The sequence below is a fragment of the Sorex fumeus genome, unplaced genomic scaffold, assembly GCF_029834395.1.
Source record: "Sorex fumeus unplaced genomic scaffold, SorFum_2.1 ptg000058l, whole genome shotgun sequence".
In the NCBI taxonomy this organism is placed as follows: domain Eukaryota; kingdom Metazoa; phylum Chordata; class Mammalia; order Eulipotyphla; family Soricidae; genus Sorex; species Sorex fumeus.
In genome coordinates this window covers 24,870,190-24,890,826 of record NW_026606115.1, presented here as the reverse complement: position 1 = coordinate 24,890,826, position 20,637 = coordinate 24,870,190, and the positions used below count along the sequence as shown (strand labels likewise).

General features: G+C 45.7%; 1 protein-coding gene across 1 annotated transcript in view; it reads left to right on the top strand.

Annotated features, from left to right (window-relative positions):
* Nucleotides 1-20,637, top strand: part of TMEM255A (transmembrane protein 255A) — a 68,003-nt gene that overhangs the window by 2,806 nt on the left and 44,560 nt on the right. Inside the window, exons 2-4 of the mRNA XM_056125643.1 lie at nucleotides 4,718-4,860; nucleotides 12,922-12,984; nucleotides 17,816-17,905. Coding sequence (XP_055981618.1) covers nucleotides 4,718-4,860; nucleotides 12,922-12,984; nucleotides 17,816-17,905 — 296 coding nt within the window. The remainder of the gene's footprint in view (nucleotides 1-4,717; nucleotides 4,861-12,921; nucleotides 12,985-17,815; nucleotides 17,906-20,637) is intronic.

The following is a 20,637-nucleotide window of genomic DNA, read 5'->3' as shown; positions in this document are numbered from 1 at the left end:
AGGAAATGTTTGGGAAATTGACCATCTGGAGACTTCCCTGTGAGCAGCCACCTGTTTCCACGGATGCTCAAAGCTGGGACTTCTGGGGACCCTCCCAGTGTGACAAAGCTGACCCAGGTAAGCCAATACTAACAGGTTGAAAAGATGGACTCCAAAAATTAATCCGTCCTCAGCAACATAGAGTGCAGGGTGGAATAGCGGGCTCAGACTTTTGCTGCACTCCATGAAGGAGGAGATCATAGCTCTATCATCAAAGGGGTCCTCAAGAACATGTACAATGTGAAAACCACAATTGATCGGAGAAAATTCTACCTTCCAGCAGCTCACCCCTGCTGGAACCGATAGAGATCCCTTGGGTTATCACCATAACCATCATTTGTAGCCTTACATGGGATGTATTGGGGGAGTAAGGGATGTATTGGGGGGGATGGGAGGTAATGATCAATTGGAACTAAGTGAGGTGGATCCAGAAAAAAACTGCTTTGTGATTGCCAAAGAAGAGAGGGACTGAGATGCAAAAAGACTGCACTGCAGTGGGGGCTCTGACGGGGTGGGAGGGAGGGAAGGGGAGGAGACCAAGGAAGAGGGAGAAGTGGGAAGGATGGAGACAGCAAATCATTGGACCCTTGTGGAGCTGAGCATCCTAGTCGTCACCAAGCTAGGGTGGAGGTGGGGCAGCGCAGGGGCTGTAGAGATTCTGAAGGAAGGCGGCTGGGGGAGAAAAGGAGCAGCAAAGCAAAGGCCTTGAGTTCAGACTCCTGCTGCGGATAGTTGCAACGGGCGTGGTTTAAACAGAAACATACCAGGCGTCCAGCCGACTGACTGACTGACTTGGGAGGGACTTTCCGTTCTGGGGAGTCCTCAGGTATTAGCTTCCATTTAAAAATAAATTCTGTGCACATAGCCCATTTTTATTTTTTCATCCACTTCTTTCTAAGGTCTGATGCAGCGGGGAGCAATTTGGGGGTGTTGCCATTTTCTTATTCAACAAGTATTGACTGCACACTAGGTATCAAATACTGTAATGAGCTCTGTTTGCAAGGATTTGCTGCCTAATTTAAGTACCTCATGGGGTCCGGAGTTTTGTTGTTCTTGTTGTTTAAAGGTATTTGCTAAACAAAAGTAAAATAAGAGGTTCCTGTATTCACGAAAATATCCCAACAGATCACAAATTTACCTTAATATGAACAGGGCTCTTCCTTAGCCAGTAAGACCACCAGAACAATATCTCTGCAGACACAATCAGATGCCTGGTCTTTGCAGAGACATGGTGTGCCTAGCTCTAAGTAGTTGTGAATTTTGCAAGTCAAATCAACAGTAAAGAGGAGCTAGAATGATAGTACAATGTGTATGGCTCTTGCCTTGCACATGACAGACCCGGGTTCAATCTCCAGCACCATATAGTCCTGGGAGCACTGTCGGGAGTGATTCCTGAGTACAGAACCAGGAGTAACCCCTGAGCATTGCCAGGTGTGCCTCCCCCCAATTCAATTGTAAGGAGAAATGGAGTCTTCAATTTCCCAAAGGGATTCACACAGGGTGGATTGAAAACTGTCAGTGTTGCCAAGAAAAAGAGGAAATCATTTAATTTAATGCAATTATGATCTTTAGATCAGAAAAAGGTGATTTAAGGCAGAGAATATGGGAACAGAGACTCCATATTCAACCCAATAAAGGGAGATTTTTTCATTGGAACTTTATTTCAACCTAATAAGATCTTGAAGCCAGGGGAATCTCATGATCCTGGAGTATCTTTACCTGGGTTTTTCTAGAGACTCAGTGCTCAATTCAAGTCCTAGAGCAAGAGGGAAGAAACAAGATTTTCAGATGACACTATGTGGTTTGCTGAGTCACTTATCTTACCTGGCTTCTGCGCTTTTATAAACTGAGTGATATTTGCAAAGGAGACCCAAGTCAGTTAGCAGGGAAGGAGCAGGTGAGTGAGAACAAATTCAAAGATGTCTAAGTAAGACTTCGCCCACTCACACAGTCCCCGTTCCCCCGCCCAGTTGAGTTTCTGAGGTGGAATGTTTTCCTTGTGAGGTCTTGGCAAACTCTGATGTGCCACCAACATACCCTTGGTGTCTTCAGGGGTTCCCTCACTACCTTTGGAAAATTTGGGGTGGTGGAGGATTGGAGATGGTACGAGTCACAGGGGAGATGGGGATGCCGGGGCGGTGGGTAAGTTTCCCTCAGAGGCCCTGGGTGGAACAGGGTAGCTGGCAGGGACCTGGTTTTGAGACTCATTTCGGGGGAGAAACCAGGCTTCATTCAAGTCAGCTGGAATCATTTATTCTCCCCCACCCTGATCCCTGACAGGCAGTTTCCCACCACTAGCTCCCTAGTTGTACCCCCTAGAATTCACCCCCGCAAAAGGTGAGCCGTTTTGTCTTCTCCCAGTGAAGCAGCTTTGTGGGAGGAGGTGCCTCCCTCCCCACCTGTCCTTCCTGCTCCTCCCCTGAGTGAGAGAAGTCCCTTAGGTGGAATGGGTGCCAAACCAAACTCACACCCTTAGGGTCTCTGACAGAATTCCTAAGGTCGACTTAGAAAAGACCCTGAGGGGAGTCAGAGTGACAGTACAAGCGGGTAGGACACTTGCCTTGCATGTGGGCAATGTGGTTTCGATCCCAGCATTCCATAGGGTCCCCCAAGGAAGGAGTAACTCCCAGAACATCACTGGGCGTGACTCTAAAACAAAGAGAAATGACCCTGAAAGACTCGAGAGTCCTCATTTTTTCTTTTTTTTCCTTTTTGGGTCACACCCAGCGATGCCCAGGTGTTACTCCTGGCTCATGCCCTCAGGAATTACTCCTGGCGGTACTCAGGGGACCATATGGGACGCTGAGAATCGAACCCAGGTCGGCCTCGTGCAAGGCAGACGCTCTACCCTCTGTGCTATCGCTCCAGTCCCGAGCCCTCATTTTTCAAGGCTGACATCAGGAGAGACCAACAGTCTTTCCAACCTGCACTGGTGCTTTCTGTGCCACTTCCCCTCCCCCCCTCAGCCCTGCACTGGGAAAGACTTAGGGCCCTAACCAGGGTGCCATTGTTCCCCTTTGCCTTTTCACAGAGATATCTGATGGTTGTGGCAAGGTCTGCCCTGCCCCTCCTTTATGCCACCCCCTAAGCCTCTTGGGGTTCCCTGCTAGGCTTGGCCCCCTCCTTTCCTCAACCACTCTGGCTTCAGACAGAAGCTTCATGCTAAGACAGCATAGAGGTCTCTGTCATGATAGAATGGCAGACACTTCCGAACACACATAAAGGACCACCTTAAGCCCAGAAATGATGGTCAAGCTTGCTTGTGAGGTGACTCTGACTCCATTAAAAAGGCAACCCTAGGCCTCATCCACTACTAAAGGACTGGACTAGGGCTGGAGCGATAGCACAGCGGGTAGGGCATTTGCCTTGCATGCAGCTGACCTGGGTTCGATTCCCAGCATTCCATATGGTACCCCGAGCACTGCCAGGAGTAATTCCTGAGGGCATGAGCCAGGAGTAACCCCTGAGCGTTGCTGAGTGTGACCCAAAAATGAAAGAAAGAAAGAAAGAAAGAAAGAAAGAAAGAAAGAAAGAAAGAACTGGACTGCCCTAGCATCTCCCTATTGCTACATGTCCTTATTTTGAAGAGAAAGAGATGATAAGCCCCCTGCAATTTCCTGTTGAAGGCCCCCTCCCCATGCAAGCCCAACCCTAAGGAATGCTAAGAAAGCCATGGTTCCAGGTTTGTTGGGGGGGGGGGGGTGGTGAGAGGGGAAATGAAATGGAAAGTGAGCCTTGATATCATTTATTCTATCTGACTTAATAAGCCTGTTTCGGAAAAAAATATATTGGTTTGCGCTCTCATGTCTGATAAGCACTGAGTAGAACTGCCTTCTCGGCATGTATATTTATGTCCCCCCCACACACACGAGCTTAAATGTGTCTAAGTTATCATCTTCCCCATCTACCTCCCCCGATACATATCAGAGTGGACTAATGGTCTCCACACGCTTACTTTATTACACACATTTATTATGTGACAGATCTTGCCAACACACCATTTTAAAGTTTATACATGAGGTGGCAAATGTCAGAAATAAATGGGGAAAAAGTCTCAGACCCTGCCTTGGTTCTGATATTTACACTGAAAATGAAATTTCATATCTCCAGTGTCTGAAAGAAACCGTCTTAGTAGCATATTGGTGTGAACATATTTTCATTTAATACCTCCGCAAGTACACTTCCCATTTATCATAGGCCTTGTAATTTGGCCTAAAAAAGCACTCTCCCAAGTGGGTATGACACTTTTTTTAATGTAGAATGCCAACAGCTCAAGTATTTGTTTTCCTTTTAGCAAGCTGACTTCTGCTAGAACTAGAAAGATGGGGGAGTATTTTTCTAGGGAAGGGCGCACATCTGGTAATACTCAGGGATCCCTCCTTGCTCTGCACTCAGGAATTACTTCAGGCGGAGCTGGGGGACCATATGTGGTGCTGGGGATGAAACTCTGGTTGGCCACATGCAAGGCCAGTGCCCTACCTGATGTACTATCTGTCTGACTCCTAGAAAGATGTTTTTATTGTTACAGGGTACCTAATAATTGTAAGAAGCTAAAACACATTCCTTTTCTTTAATTCTTCTCCCCAGAAGAAAACCCCACTTACCTTTGGCTTTTTTCCCCCAGTTCATCCCTTCTGTGCCAAAATGACCACTTTGTGTTTCTCTTGTGTGTTTTTAGGAGCCTTCAATCGGAGGAAACGAAACTCCATCTATGTGACCGTGACTTTGCTTATTGTGTCTGTGCTGATTCTCACTGTGGGTCTTGCAGCAACCACTAGGACCCAGAATGTGACGGTTGGAGGTTATTATCCCGGAGTGATTGTAAGTATCATAGGTATAGGTAGGTCTCATTAGTTTGATGGCTACAGACATTCCGGTTCAGTGCCCTATAGCTTGTAATTGTCTTTAAGTGTCTAATGTTCTTTTTTTTTTATATTACTCTACACTTACACAGAGAGGCAACTCTCGATCCTTTAAAAAGAGTTCTAGATCAGGAACCAAAGCAGGGAGGGAGAGAATCAAAGAATCCCCACTCTTTCCCTAACAATGTGATCTTGAGTAAACCATCACACTTTCTTAAGCTTCTCTCAGTTTTCTAGCTAGGATGTGTTGCTAATCAGCAATGTTAAGCCTGCCTCTCCTCCAGGGAACAGAGCCACTTGGTTTTCTCTAAAATCTGAGCCCCCCCCCCCCCCCCCCCGTCATAGACTGCTACTCTGATCAGCAGCACTCATCTCCAAGGCTGCTATTTGGAAAAAATATTCGGCTTACTTTCTCCTAAAATGTGGATATTTATTTGCTCATGTATACCTGTTTAGAAAACCTGGGAAAATGGAAATTCAAAAGTTTGATCAAATAGAATAAGCAAGATTTGATATCTTCATCAAAACAATAACATCTCTCAGAAGGAAAGGCACTTTGTGTGAAATCCTTCATGATAGTAACTCAGTAACTTGGTACTTTTTTGGAGTAGGAGGATGGGGGCCGACTTCTTTTCAGATGGACTCCCGTTGTCCTCATTGGTTTCATTGTTTGTTTGTTTGTTTTTAATGGCAATCTCCCTCGGTGGCTCACTGGAGCAACTGCTCCGTTTCCTTGTTGCTCACTGGTGTTTACAGCCTTAGGGTCATCTTCACTTCGTGGTTTCTCAACAGGCATCGTTCCAAACCACTTGTCCATCGGGTCGGGACTAGATTAGTTAAAAATAGATCATACCATCCGGGCACCCGGAAAATGCCCCACTCTCAGCCCTTTGCTGCCTGGAACTTGCCCTCCTCCCAAAGGGTAACTCACCTTGTTGTCTGATATTTACGCCATCAGAGGGCGCCCCTGACAATCATTTAACCGTGAATCTCAGGACTTTCTTTTCTCCGTTTTTAAAGACACAAGAAATGGGAAGCAGAGCGCTCGAATCATCGATTTTCAGACCTCTATAGATTGGTTTACTACCCCCACACACCTGGAGGGGCACTCTGTCTACTTTGGAGAGGGCCGGCCTAGTCTATACTTGAAAGACATACTATGTTTTCCTTCTCAATGATCCCTCAAGAAACCTGGGGGCAAAAACTTGGAGTTACACAACCTGATGTCGAACTCCACCGTACCTCAAAACTTAACGTAATTCTGCTGTTTCATTTTAAATTCTGCACAGAATTTAACAGTTCTATTCCTCTTTTGAATATCAGGAACGCAGCTCATTTGCCATTGCGAGAATTTTCCCAGTGGGTTTTTCCCAATGGGTTTTGATTTTTCTATTTAGGACTGCAGAGAAGTCAGACAGATATAGTTGTTGGTGGTTTTTTTTTTTTTTTGCTTTTTGGGTCACACCCAGCGATGCACAGAGGTTACTCTTGGCTCTGCACTCAGGAATTACTCCTGGCAGTGCTCAGGGGACCATATGAGATGCTGGGAATGGAACCCAGTCGGCCACGTGCAAAGCAGACGCCCTACCCGCTGTGCTATCGCTCCAGCCCCGTTGTTGTTGTTGTTGTTTCTTACTGTCTTCCGTTGTTGTTTCTTACTGTCTTTCTTTTCCCCTTGTTCCCCCACCCACGCCATCCCTGCCTTGCTCTGAGAAAGGTGGGGGCTTGGAGCGAAACCGAGGGAGGAAAAGGGATTAAAGATAGATGCCTTTCACAAGCCAGTGCTGTGAGTGACCAAGCCTGACGCCTGTTGCCTCGGTCACTGGCTGTGTTGTCAGCCGGCTCATCAGCCAGAGCTAAGCAAGGGCCAGAGCAGACAGCGTTGCACCTCCTGGGGTGGGAGAAGAGCAAAGCTGCCTGTAGGCTTTCGGTATTTCCTTCCAGCTTGTGGGTGAGCAGAATTGTCCCAGCTAAAGACAAGTGTCCCACAGACACCGTGGGGTGTCTTCTCTGTTAAACATGTGATGTGACAAGTTACCCCGTCCACTTCTTGTGGCCCGTCTGGAAAACCCATCATCAGCAGAATTAGGTTTAATTTTTAAACACAAGTAAAGGAGGGGAGGGGGAGAATGGGGGTTAAGATTGCATTTTGGTAGGTTGGAAAAGACAGGTTACTTGCTGTGCTTAGAGTAGTCAGATTGTTCTGACTTCCGAGCAAAATGCTCAAGCTAAGCTTGCTCAAGCTAAGCGCCAGACTCTCCATGGGTGGGGGTAGCGATTTGGCATATCATTTCAGAGTTGGAATCCCTGTTTGTGAGTGAAGACTATGAACCTTCTTTGTAGAATAGCTGATTGTGGGTGGAGTGGTTGGATTACAGTAACAAAAGCAGGTGGGCGGGTGGTTGTTATTCGAGTACCTGATGTTCCGCTACCACAGGAAATTAGTGTGTGTGTGTGTGTGTGTGTGTGTGTGTGTGTGTGTGTGTGTGTGTTTCACAGGATTCTAACATGGAAATGTTCCGAGGTGAGCCATCCCTGACTAACAATAATGTACCTTGTGCTTCAACCTTTTGAAACATGCCCATAAAGTTCTCGTGATTTTCCCTTTAAAATGGATTTTAATTCTAGAAAGGAAAGGGGGATTGACAATTTGAAATACCGGAAAATCCGTTTGAGTATATAGGTCAGACTGTGTTGTTACAAACAATTCTTCAGAGCCCAGATTGATGACAAATGGGCTGCTCGGCACCAATCCAGTAGTTTGGCGATGAGGGAGCTCTATGTAATGTTAATTAAGCCAGGGATTCACCACTTGTGTGTGCATAAGAATGACATGGTGAGCCTGAGGGAAAATGGGGTGCGCCACCCCCCATACCTAGAAATTTCTGATTTGGTATGGCTGTGGGAGTCAGGAACTCAGATTTTCTCACCACGTTAACCTGTGATTGGAAAAGCCATACGTGCTGAACCTGCATTTTTATTTGTATTGGTACCACACTCAGTGGTGTTCAGGGGTTATTTATGACTCCTTTTAGGGGTCACTTCTGGCAGTGCTTGAATTGAGCCAGGATCAGCTGCATGCAAGGCAAGTGCCTTCACCACTGTACTCTCTCTCTCTTTCTGACCATGCTTTTAATTTAATTAATTTATTTTGACTTTCATGCCACATCCTGCAGTGCTCAGGGCTTACTCCTTGCTCTGTGCTCAGGGACTGCTCCTGGCAGTGCTCAAGGAGCTGTAAGTTGCCTTCGATCAAATTGCATGCAAGGTAAACAACCTATCTTCTGTACTATCTCTCTAGCCCTGAACATGCATTTTAATGAACACCCCAGAGGAATCTAATTCAGCAACCAGCTGAAAACTAAAACACAAGTAGGCTTAGTAATAAAACAAGAGTGAGCTTGGCAAAACATTTTAAGGTTCTGCATTAATTGATCATTTGGAAAAGAAATTACTAGTGGACACAACTATGGTTATCTAGAACTGTGGAAACAAATCAGATTATTTGAATTTATGCCCTTTTTGGAGCGATAGCAAAGTGGGTAGGGCATTTGCCTTGTATGAGGCCGACCCGAGTTCGATTCCTTCATCCCTCTCGGAGAGCCGGCAAGAGAGTATCACTCTGCGCCCTCATGGCAGAACCTGGCAAGCTCCCCGTGACGTATTCGATATGCCAAAAACAGTAACAACAAGTCTCACAATGGAGACATTACTGGTGCCCGCTCAAGCAAGTCGATGAACAACGAGGACAGTGCCCTTTTTTTTTTCCTTTTTTCTTATTAGTGAAACACCATGAGGTACAGTTGTAGATCTACAAATTTTTGTGCTTGGGTTTCGATTATACAATGATCAAATACCCATCCCTCCATCAGTGCCCATTTTCCACCACCATGGATCCCAGTATCCCTCCCACACCCATCCCCCCCATCCCACCTTGCCTCTGTGGCAGGGCATTTCCTTTTGTTCTCTCTCTCAATTTGGGTGTTGTGGTCTGCAAAAGAGGCATTGAGTGGCAATCATGTTCAGTCCATAGTCTACTTTCGACATGCATCTTCCCTCCTGGGAGGATCCTCCAAACCCCCTTTATTTGGTGCTTCCTTCTCTATCTGAGCTGCCCTTTCCCCTAGAATGCCCGGTTGGCCTCTAAGCTATGGAGTAATCCTCCTGGTACTGATCTCGGACAGTGCCCTTTTGGAACCCTGCTTAAATGTGTTAACAATACCTCAGCATTTTAAATTTCTAAAGAGGGCCAGCAAGATAGCTCTCTGCCCAGGGGGATCAATTCATCACATGATCGTTCAAGCACTGCCAGAAGCAGTCCTAGTACCACACTGAGAGTATTCCCAAGCACCTCCAGGTGTGGCTTCAAAGCCCAAACCCATTTTTTTTCAAAATAGACAAGTCAGGGGCCAATTATCAGATTATACCCTTCCCAAAATATAGAGAGGTATATTCATCACACTGTCAGAACTGTCATATTTTTAAAAAATGGAAATAGACAAACACAGACAGGTTCAGGAATTTAAATTTTCCCAATATTCAACACATATTCTAATTACAGACAAGGTCCGTTGGTCTTCTTATTATGGGAGGCCTTATTTTTTTAATTTCCTGGATGTCCAGTGAAACTGAAAATGCAGGCAGAGAGCCTCCTCCAACCTTTGATCGAAGAGCTTCAAGTCTCTAAATGTGTTTCCCAAGCAACCCACAAGATGGAGTTGGACACCTTATAATCAGCACGTAAAGTTTTCATTTTCCCCAGCTGATGCGCTGTTAGGACTCAATCCAGCCTGAATTTTTCTTTCAGAACAACAGCCAGTAGTTTCAACCCCATTTCCTGGGCGGTTCCACTCACTAAAAAGTCTATCTGAGTTTCTGTGGAATACTGGGAGAGAGACGAACGGGGATAGATAATTAAAAAGAATCAAACACTCTGAAACCTTCACTAGCTCAGTGTGACTTCAGCTTCACATTGGAAGACTTTGATCATGCCAGTGGAGCTGAGACTGACTTGAATGTTCAGGAAATAGAGCCTTGGGAAGTGGGATATTGTGATTTCTTGTGAGTTAGGTAGAAATTTTGCTTACCTTGTGATGAAATGTTTCTAAGATAAAATATCATTGGAAAATGTTACGTTCCTCGTTCAGTAAGGACAGTTCAAAGATGGGGCATGAGTCTTGATATGTTAGAGAACCTGCAATAAATTTATAATCCTCATCAAATCTGCCTAGCATACCGTTCAAAACACTGCCAGAAAACTCTTTCCCTGGTTTTCCATTACCATTCTTAAAATTGTCAGAGAGTACAAGGAGCAAGCCTTGCACATGGCTAACTGCAGTTCATCACTAACACCACCAGGGGTCACTCCAGCACTCCAGATGTAGCCCAATTACCTGCTCCCTCCTCCCCCCTCCCCTCCAAAAGCCAAAACCACAGCTGGGACATGGGAACCATGTGGGAATTGGTATGTGTGGGGGGATTTTGAAACACTAGTGGAAGGATTGGTATAGTACTGTGCAACTATAAAATAAACGGCTTCAATGCTATTGCAAATTGTTATACCTCAATGGAAAATTTTTAAAAAATTCTTTTTAAAAGGAAACAACCAAGGGGCTGGAGCGATAACACAGGGGATAGGACGTTTACCTTGCACATGGCCGACCCGGGTTCGATTCCCAGCATCCCACATGGTCCCCCGAGCACCGCCAGGAGTAATTCCTGAGTGCATGAACCAGGATTAACCCCTGTGCATTGCCAGTTATGACTCCCCCCAAAAGAAACAACTAAATTAAAAAGACAATTTTTAAATAGATATTCACTATTGTACTTCCCATTTTCCATATAAGTAAATGGACACTTGGAGAGAGCAATTTGTTTGCTCAAGGTCACAGAGAAATAATTGGTAATTCTGAGGTTAGAAGTCAAGTGAAGTCCTCTGTTTGATATCTGGTATTGGAAAAAAGAAGTCAGCCTAATCTGAAAATCAGGTTGTGATTCGTATTATTTATGACAGCTAATTTTAGTGGAGCCAGGCCTGGCTTAACTGTTGAGTGAAGATGTTAGAGGTACAATCTCAGATGGCCTTAGAAACCAGAATATTCCTTGTGCACATTATTTTTTCAGTTTAACAATAACTCACATCCTTCGGACCAACTATGCACACATTATTTAAAAAGAATAGTTTGGTTGGGGGTGGCACACCCAGAAGTGCTCAGGGATCAACTCTGGCAGGCTCAGAGGACCATATGGGTGGCAGAGTTGGAACTGAAGACCCCCATCCCTGCACAATTCCTCTCTTGCAAACTTCAGCATCTCATCTGTTGTTAGCTAGATGAATGGCCCAGCAGAATAACTCAATCCCAGAAACTAGCATTCTTTTTTTCTCTTTTATTTATGGGTTTCGGATGCAACCACACACTTTGTATTACCAAGGTTCAGCCCAGCTGTTGAGTCTATCAGCTTCTAAATCTAAGTATAAAACTGGGGAGTTGGAGTGGGTGTCTCAGATTGAAATAGAAGCCCTAGTGGGCCAAGGTAAGGCTGCAGAAGTAAACCCAGGCAATGAGCGAGACTGAAGCAAATGTAACTACAGCCCTGAACCAGTGTTAAGATTTATTGGTCCATTCTCACCACTTTTTACTTCTTCCATTTTCCTCCCCATCAACAGCCATCAGTTAGCAATCATGTTCAGCTGAGCCTGGCAGACCAAGTCCACTTATTAGCAAATCGGAGAGGAAAGTGGTAGCAGCTCCATGGAGCCATCATCCCAGCCACTTAGATAAGGAAATTGTTTTGCAGGGTTTTACACTGCCATTTCTGCTCACTCTTTAATGAATGCTTTCTGTCCATAAATGCAGCAGAGCTGAAAGAAGAGGTGAATAAGTGCTAACGTAAATTGCAGCGGGGGCTGACCACAAATACAGGCTTTCAAAAAAAAAAAAAAAACCTTTTTCCTAAAAGTCTAGGTTAAGGTGTTTACTGATTTCTAAAGCACTTCCTGGGTTTGATTAGTGTGCCAGATGCATCCAAAATGGCCCTTTTAAACCTCTATTTTGTAATCTACGCCTCAGACTGCAAAGTCTCTTTTCAGAAAAAAAAAAGAAAAAGAACGATTAAATCAGAATTTAATGTGTGCTTTTTTTACCATTCTGTGTCTCCTAATGACTCACCAGGCAGATGCTAGGTAATGGATATTGAAATGGAAATATGCAGGCTCTCAAAAGCTATGGTTGACCTTTACTTTCAGTTTTCGGGTATGTGAGGTACATTTTAGGTATGATTATTCTTATTTTTAAAGAGCTGTTCACAATAATTTATTACATTCAATATTCCAACACCAATCCCACCATCATTTCACCTTCCCACCACCATTATTTCAAATTTCTCCACCACCACCCAAGCGTGCCCCAAGGGCAGATCCTAAATAATTTATTTTGTCTTGCTTGTTATGAGTAATTGGCTAAAAATAATCCCAAAAACTTTCCTTAGAGGAAAGTGTGTGAAGATTGTTGTATCTCACCCAGGAGATATTAAGCTCTTGTATAAGAGATTACTGACATGTTATTATAGGTTGGGCCTTGTGTGCTAATATTTTTCTTGATCGAGATTGGTTGCCTTCTACTTTACACCCCATCAAATGTGGTGTACTACTCTAGGTACATCAGTGGCTTAGAGAATGAGATATATCACGCAGCTGTGCTCCAGGAATTCTAAAATTTTAAATAGGTTGATAGAATTGAAGTTAAACTTTTTGCTGGATTGGTGACTTTGGGGTCTGGATCTTGGCTCTCTTCTGATATTTATTTCTCTAGGTGTGATTCTTTTCACAGGGGAAAATTTTTCAAATGGTGGAAGAAATACTTTGTACATACTGTGTTTGTGTAAAGAACAACTGCAAGGGGAATTAGCATCTCAGCCCCAGTTACTTCCCTTGTTCTTGAATCCAGTTCAGGAGCCGGAACAATCATTCCGTTAGGCTGACCAGATTCCCATGTATTATCTATACCTTGTTGTTTTGCAGCTCGGCTTTGGTTCATTTCTTGGAATCATTGGCTCAAACCTGATTGAAAACAAACGCCAGATGGTAAGTTTTCTTTGCTATAGGTTCATTGTCTACCTCGGGGAAAAGCTCCACATAGATAGTGAGAAGTAATACATTTCTACAAGAGGCTCAAATTGGGATGGAAAAGAAATAATCACTGGGAGCTGGAGCGATAGCACAGCGGGTAGAGCATTTGCCTTGCACGCGGCTGACCCGGATTCGATTCCCAGCATCCCAGATGGTCCCCTGAGCACTACCAGGAGTGATTCCTGAGTGCAGAGCCAGGAGTAACCCCTGGGCATCGCCGGGTGTGACCCAAAAAGCAAAAAAAAAAAAAGAAAGAAACAATCACTTGACTTTGGCTGGTAAGGTAAGCCAAGGACACTTGTTTTGCAGTTAGTCTGTGGCAGGGAGCTTATTCTCCTGGCCTTGATGTCCTCTCCGTGGCCAGGCTAGTCTCTTTACATCACATGACTAGAATAATCTGGGTCTTGCCCTTCCTTTCCTCCTTGCTCCCAAAAGAGTGCTCTTACTTCTTCAGTAGGGCTACTTCCCTCATCTAGAATAGCTTTGCTTCAAGGATTTCTGTGACTGCAGCCCTGGGCCTCCCCTCATTGTCTCTGGGGCATAATATCTGGGGGATTTTTTTCAGAGGGTTCCTGCCTTTTAAAAGATTACAATTTAGGGAACTTGGATTAAGAGAATATATGGACTTGGTCCCATCAAAGACAAGAGAGAAGCAAGAAGCCAACCTAAAGTTGTACCTTTACCCATGTTCCAAGCAAACTATTATTGTAAGACTACAAGGGAGTCTGAGGGAAAAGTGTAGAGAGTTCTGTGTCTTAATGAGGACCCGGAGAAGTGGTTTGAGAGGTTTGGGGGCTTGGTTTTGGTTTATGGGCCATCCCTGGATGGTGCTAGGGTTGAGCACCACTCCTTTACGTGGGGGCTCCATGACTCCAGCAAGCAAAGCTTGCACACAGGCCCTTTGGATTTCTCTCCTGCCCCGTAGGCAAGCAGGCATATTTTCTTGGTTCAGTTTGTTTCCTAGAGAGCAAGGGGAAGGGTGCAGAACGAATGGCTAATATATTGCAGACTATTTTGGGGGGATCTTCCAAGCAGTGCTTAGGGATTTTGTTCTCCCCATGCCCTCCCCACTCAACAATTCTCAACTAAGCTAGCCCAGTGGGTCGGTGCTAGGGTCCTGCAGTGCTGGGGATGACTCCAGCCACCCTGACAGTGTTCAGAGGCCTCCAGAGATGGACCCTATGATGCTCAGGAGGTGGTGCTGGACATCGAATCTGGGTCGGCTGCATGTAAGGATGTACATTAACCCCTGTACTATATCTCTCACGCCCCTCATCTTGCAGTTTTACAGGATTGTAAATCAAGAAGCCCGGTGAGTGTTAGATGATGGATCGAGGAGGCTCTCAGAGTACAAGTCTCTGTGGCATCCAGACTTAGCTAATGGGGCCTATTTAACAGCAGGTTTAATCACATAACATAATAGCTCCAGGGACAGAGAACTCTAGCCATATGTTCTCCCCAGCAATGTGGGAAATTGCTGTCAGGGGACTTCTAATAGTTCTCTTCTTCTATTTCACCTGGATTTCCCTTCTGCAAGTTGCATTTGCATTTTGGGCTTCAATTATTCAAAAATAACCGGGGAGTTTTAATTGTGGAGCTGATCAGAGCATAGCTAATAATGCCAATTTTATGACATGGTTCATCCATTATTTAGCAATCCTCTGTAGGGCTGTGAAGTGAGACTTATGGCAAGAGGTTTCAGAAAAAATCTCCTGGAGGAAAGATATTGCCCCTCCTAGCCTGTTGAAGTGGGAGAACCTTTAGGTGCCTTAATTGTGATTTCCTTCTTCTCTTTGGGTTTTTTTGGGAAGGGTTTTGGTCACACCCAGCAATGCTCAGGGGTTGTTCCTGACTTTGCACTCAGGAATTACTCCTGGTGGTGCTTGGGGATCATATGGAATGCTGGGAATCGAACCCGGGTCGGCCACGTGCAAGGTAAATGCCTTACCTGCTGTGCTATTGCTCCAGCCCCCTCCTCCTTCTCTTTGGAAAGCAACATAGTGCCATGTTCTTTTCCTCCTCCTTTTAACCCCAAGCAACTCAAGAATAATAACACTGAGTATATAGTTCTGAGGATTAGCAAGAGCAGATGGTCGCTGACCTGTGGGTGATATAGTGGTAACCATCTCTACCCTTGACCTAGCTCCATATTGGGGTAATAGCAATAATAGCCTATTGAGGGCCTTATAGTCCCCAATAGGCCCCCAGGATATTCCCAGGGGAGCAGATGTAAATTCATATCCATGGGGATGCATGAGACTAAGGGGCCAACTGGTAGCACATGCAAGTGGGTATACTGGAAGTACATAATTTGGGGGGCTGGTTTTTGGGTCACATTTGGCTGTGTTCAGGGATTACTCCGGGCTCTGTGCTGAGGAATCACTCCTGGAGGAATTCTGGGGACTGTATGTGGTGTTGGAACCTGGGTTGGCTGTGTGCAAGGCAGGAGCTCTACCAGCTACAACGTTGCTCTGGCCCCAGAAGCAAGTTTGGAAGGGAACCAGGGTCAGAAAAAATAGTGGAAAAACACTGAGTGCATGAAGACCATTTTTGTACTTGAAATATTTCATAGCAGCCACACAATTGATCACTTTCAGAGACATCAACCTGGCAGAATGTCTTTGATATTTCAGTCTCAATCGGTTGAATGTTCTGCGTGTTCAATGATGCAGAAAGCCACGTTAGATTGTTTGAGGCTTCAAAACCATGCCAGTTTCTGTCAGGCACTACTCACCATTGTGTTGCTATTTAAAGAGTGGGAAGAACATTGAACTAAAAATGGCACCATCTCTTACATAGATGGTGATGTTGAGCACCTCACTTCTCTTCCTTGAGACCCCAGTTACACAGGAACTAAAAATAGAAGCTGGAAGCAGGAGATCGGACAAAGGGGTAGAGCATATGCCTGGCAGGTAGTAGACTCCGAGGGTGATCCTTGGCACCATATGATCTCTGAGCACTATGAGGTGTGGCTCTGGTGACACCCAACACCACTGATCCTAAATAGTACTGCATTGTCCGGCCCAAGCATTGAACTGTTCTTCCAGTCTGCACAATTAGGCTCCATTGTGCCAGGTGAGGCCCCTAGAACCATGAAACACTGCTTGGGAGACTCTCCCTTTCAAAACTAGCAAGTTTTGTGTAGTTAGCAAGAGAATTAAAGTATCGTGAGGTTTCTACCAGATTCTAATTTTTAAAATAAATCTTGGTACAAAAGTACTTTGGTGATGCTCCATTAAAAAATAGTGAGTTTGACTGGAGATATGGCTCAACAGTAAAGCATGTGGCTTGCTGGGTTTGATCCCTAGCAACACACACACAGAGTAGGGGCCGGAATGTATGCCTTGTATGCTCTAGAGCCCTAGTTTGATTCTTGGCGCTTCATGGCTCTCAGCATCCCAAGAAGCCCCTGGTACTATGAGAAATGAACTTCAAGACCAAACCAGAAGGCCTGCACAACTGGGGGTGGCCTGCAGAGCCCCTAAGCACTGCTTGAGAGGCCCCTGCAGAGTAAGAAAAATAGGAGGATGGGGTCAAGTAGATACTTCAAATGGCTGGAGTGCATGTCTGGCATGCACAGAGCCCTAGATTAGACCCCCAACTCTGCATGGCCTACTGAGCACAGCTTGGTGTAGCCCTGATGGCCCCTAACACCACTGGGAACACCCCCCCACACACACAACAACCTAAGTGATAGTACAGTGGGCAGGGCACTTGCCTTCTATGTGGCTGACCCAGATTCGATCCCTTGTACTCCATATGGTCTCCCAAGCCCACCAGGAGTGATCCTTGAATGCAGAGCCAGGTGTGAACCCTGATACCACCGGGAAGGATCCAGCATCCCCCACCCCCCAAAAAAGAGCCTATGGAGGTTGGGGTGTCGGAAGATAGTTCAAGAGGTGGAGGTCATAGCTAGTATGTGCAATGCCTGTAGTTCAACTCCCATCTCTGCTATGGTATTGGTGGCCCTTGAATACCTCCAGAGATTCCCCCTGTCCAAAATAAGACATTATAGTTCATGGTCTGGAGCGATAGCACAGCGGGTAGGGCGTTCGCCTTACAAGCAGCCAACATGGCCGACCCGAGTTCGATTCCTCCGCCCCTCTCGGAGAGCCCGGCAAGCTACCGAGAGTATTCGATATGCCAGACACAGTAACAACAAAGTCTCCAATGGAGACATTACTGGGCCCGCTCGAGCAAATCGACGATCAATGGGAGGGCCTTTACCTTTACCTTTACCTTTATAGTTCATAACCGTGAAGCTGAGACTTTTTTTCCGAGGGTGGGAAGATAAGAGGCCCACAGTGGAATTCCTTCTGTAGACAGCACACTGCATACCAGTGTGCCTGCTCTTCCTTTTTTGGGGGGGCGGGGTGCTCTGAGAGTGTCTTCCTTAGCTTGGCCTAAAAACCAAACAATTGGGGGGATGGGGAAGTGCTTCTGTGGCCTGCTAAGCCCCCTCCTGCTCTCCCCAAGTCCCCTCCATCATCATCAGCTGCCACTGCCCTGGGACCACTCTTAAGGGTAGGAAGAATATTGAACTAAGTGTTAGGACCACCGGACATTTGCATAGACTAGATGGTGACCCTGAGCATACCATTTCCTCTCTCTGAGTCCCCATACCCCAGGTATCTGTCCTCTCCCCCTTACACTCTTCCCTCATGACTGAAAAGAGCATTATCCTGGGGTGGTAGGCCAGGGATCTGTTGGGCCACAGCCTAGGCCCCAAAAGCCACTTGAGGAGAAAGCTAACCGTTGCTGTGTTTCCCCTCTCCCCCACGCGCAGCTCGTGGCGTCTATCGTCTTCATCAGCTTTGGCGTGATTGCGGCCTTTTGTTGCGCTATCGTGGATGGAGTCTTTGCTGCCCGACACATTGTGAGTATCTTGAGTGAAAGGAAATGTGTGAAGGTTCAGTGAGCTTGTGCTGGGGGGGAGCTAAATGTGGTGGGGGAATACGTGAGGGTGAGCATGTGTACAGGATGTGTGCCTTCAGGCGCTAACAGTCCAAATGAACACAGTAGGGGACAGGTGCACACGTACTAAGTGTGCACACCTACACACCTACCTGGTGTGTCTAAGCCAGGTATGTGACCTTGATGTGTCATACGGGTTTCTCTTAGACTCCAGGTCACAGAGCAGGCTTTCCAAATGTGGCAGAGCCATAAGTAAGCTTTGGAAGGCAAAAAACAAGAGAACAGGGGTCCCGGACAATAGCCTGGAATTGGGCACGAGAAGGCTGAGAGAGAGCAGCAGAAAGTGACCAGCCAGCCTGCAAGCTTTCCACAGCAGACCCTTGCCCTCCATTCCGCAACAAGACTGAGCAGGGGGAGAGATTCTCTTTCTTAGCTGCAGGAACGAGGCCTGCAGCAGTGATTGGAGAGTAGTGGAGGGGTGGCAGGGTGGCTAGAAGCTTCTCTTCAGACCCCAGTTCTGGAATTCAGGGGCCAAATCCTCCATCCTTTGTAAAAATGATACTTCAGGCAAAGGCCATTTATTCCTGAATCCCAAGCCTGTGCTTGTGTTTGGGGAAAGTCTGGGATTTGGGGCTTTCTCTGCGGCACTCCACAGGAACCCTTATACCTCTTTAAATGCTTTCTGTTTCCTAAAATTCCAAACATGTGGCCTCGGGTCAACTGATCCCTGAGGCACAATAAGCATAGTGCCCATCCATGACCCATCCATGACCCAGCCAAGGATTCCCGTAAGCAAATCAGAAGCAAACAACAAAAAGGGCAAGAGAGATAATATAGGGGTTAAGGCACTTGCCTTGCATGTGGCCAAACCTTGGTGTACCCACTCTGCACACATCCCCACGAAAAAATATCGGAAAAAACACCATTAACCTTTAGGCCAAACAAGTTTTAGTCTAAAAAGCAAATTCAGGTACATTTGTCTTGATACAAGCACGGTCATGAGGGAGAAATCAATCTAGTTTTAAAAATTATTTGAATAGCATAAAGGGCCCCCAAATATCAAAGTTCCTAAGTCCCAGAGAATATGTTTTGTTTTTTTAGGGATGCATCTGGTGATGCTCAGGGGTCACTCCTGGCTCTGAACTCAGGAATTACTCCTGGCAGTGGTCGGGGGATCATATGGGATGTGGGGGATTGAACCTGGGTTGGCTGTCCCCCCCCCCAGTCCTAGAGAATATTGACCTGGGCTACAAACCTAAGTCTAGAGCAAGTTACAACAGCTTGCTGAGTGCCCCAGCAAACTCAAATACTGATTCCTCCCAACCAACCCCCTGCGTCAATGGAATCAGCATGGAAAATAAAGACACTCCGCAAACAACTTAGACAACCTGTCTAAGTAAACAACTTAGACAGGTTTACTAAGACAGTTGCATTTGAGCAAAATTGTATTATCAGAATAGTCTGTGAAGCAAATGAGATGTTATTCCTTTCCAGTCACTGGCTAATAATGCAGGTCATCCTGAGCCGAGGTCATGGGTCTGGTTGGGATCGGGGGAAGTATCACTTGTGACCTTAATATTTCAGTTCTAAGTTGTTCTTGGCTCCTTCTCCCGCACCTTAGAGTCAATTTGCCATACGAGAGACTCACATGACTGAAGCTGCCACCCTGGTCGTCACTTCACCGGTATCTCAGGACATCATTTCTGGGCAGGGGAATATAAGAGAAGGGAGAGAACCTTTTTTCTCCAGTTTTCTTTTAGTGTCAGGAATATCAGTGTTGGCCCCTGTAGGAGAGATATCCCTTCTGATTTTAGCAGTCATCTTTTTCTTCTTAAAATGCAAGTGAGAGTACTGAAGAGATTGTGCCAGGTACAAAGCATTTGCCTTGCACGTTTGCCTTGTTCAGTCTAAGGTACCACATATGGTCTCCAAGCACTGCCGGGGGTCACAGTAGAAATTGAGCGCAGAGTCAGGGAGAGTCCCCGGAGCACCACAGGTGTGGCTCCAAGCCCTTGCCTCCCATGCAAGTGAGACATCAAGAACTTTTTGCATCCACAATCCTGTCACCCTGACCCAGTAATTCTTACCATCTTTGCCTATTACCTTTCGAATCGCTACCCCCTTTTGTAGCAATCAGACTGTGCCTGCTATTTTGTAGTCATCAGAAGCCACCTTAAGAGCATCAATTTCTTACTTTTGTGTAGTGCGTGTAGCTTTTCAGTGTGCCTGCACATCGGTGACCTCTTTTGAGACACAACACAATCCTGATACTTATAGGGGAGGCATGATTGTCCTCATTATCATACTCAGTATTCATCAAGAGGCGGTCTCCATGGCAACCCTAGGCCTAGTGGTCAAAGAGACCTCTAGTAGATTTTGATGACAATCATGAGCTTTTAAAATGGCTTCCTCCCGGCCCCTCATCCACTCATTCCTCATATTTTCTTTTTAGAAGCTTTATCCAATTATATAATTTATAATTCGGCAGTTTTTAGTACACAAAAAGCTATGAACAAGCTCTCAACCTCTTCATCAGGGAAGATTTTCACAATCCCCCAAAGAAACGCCATACTCATTAACTAGAACTTCCTTAGCCCCGCATTTTTTCTGGTCTGGGTAATTTTGATATCCTTCTTCAACAGATTTCCCTATATTAACTAACATTTCATATCAGTAGGATTATATAATATGTAG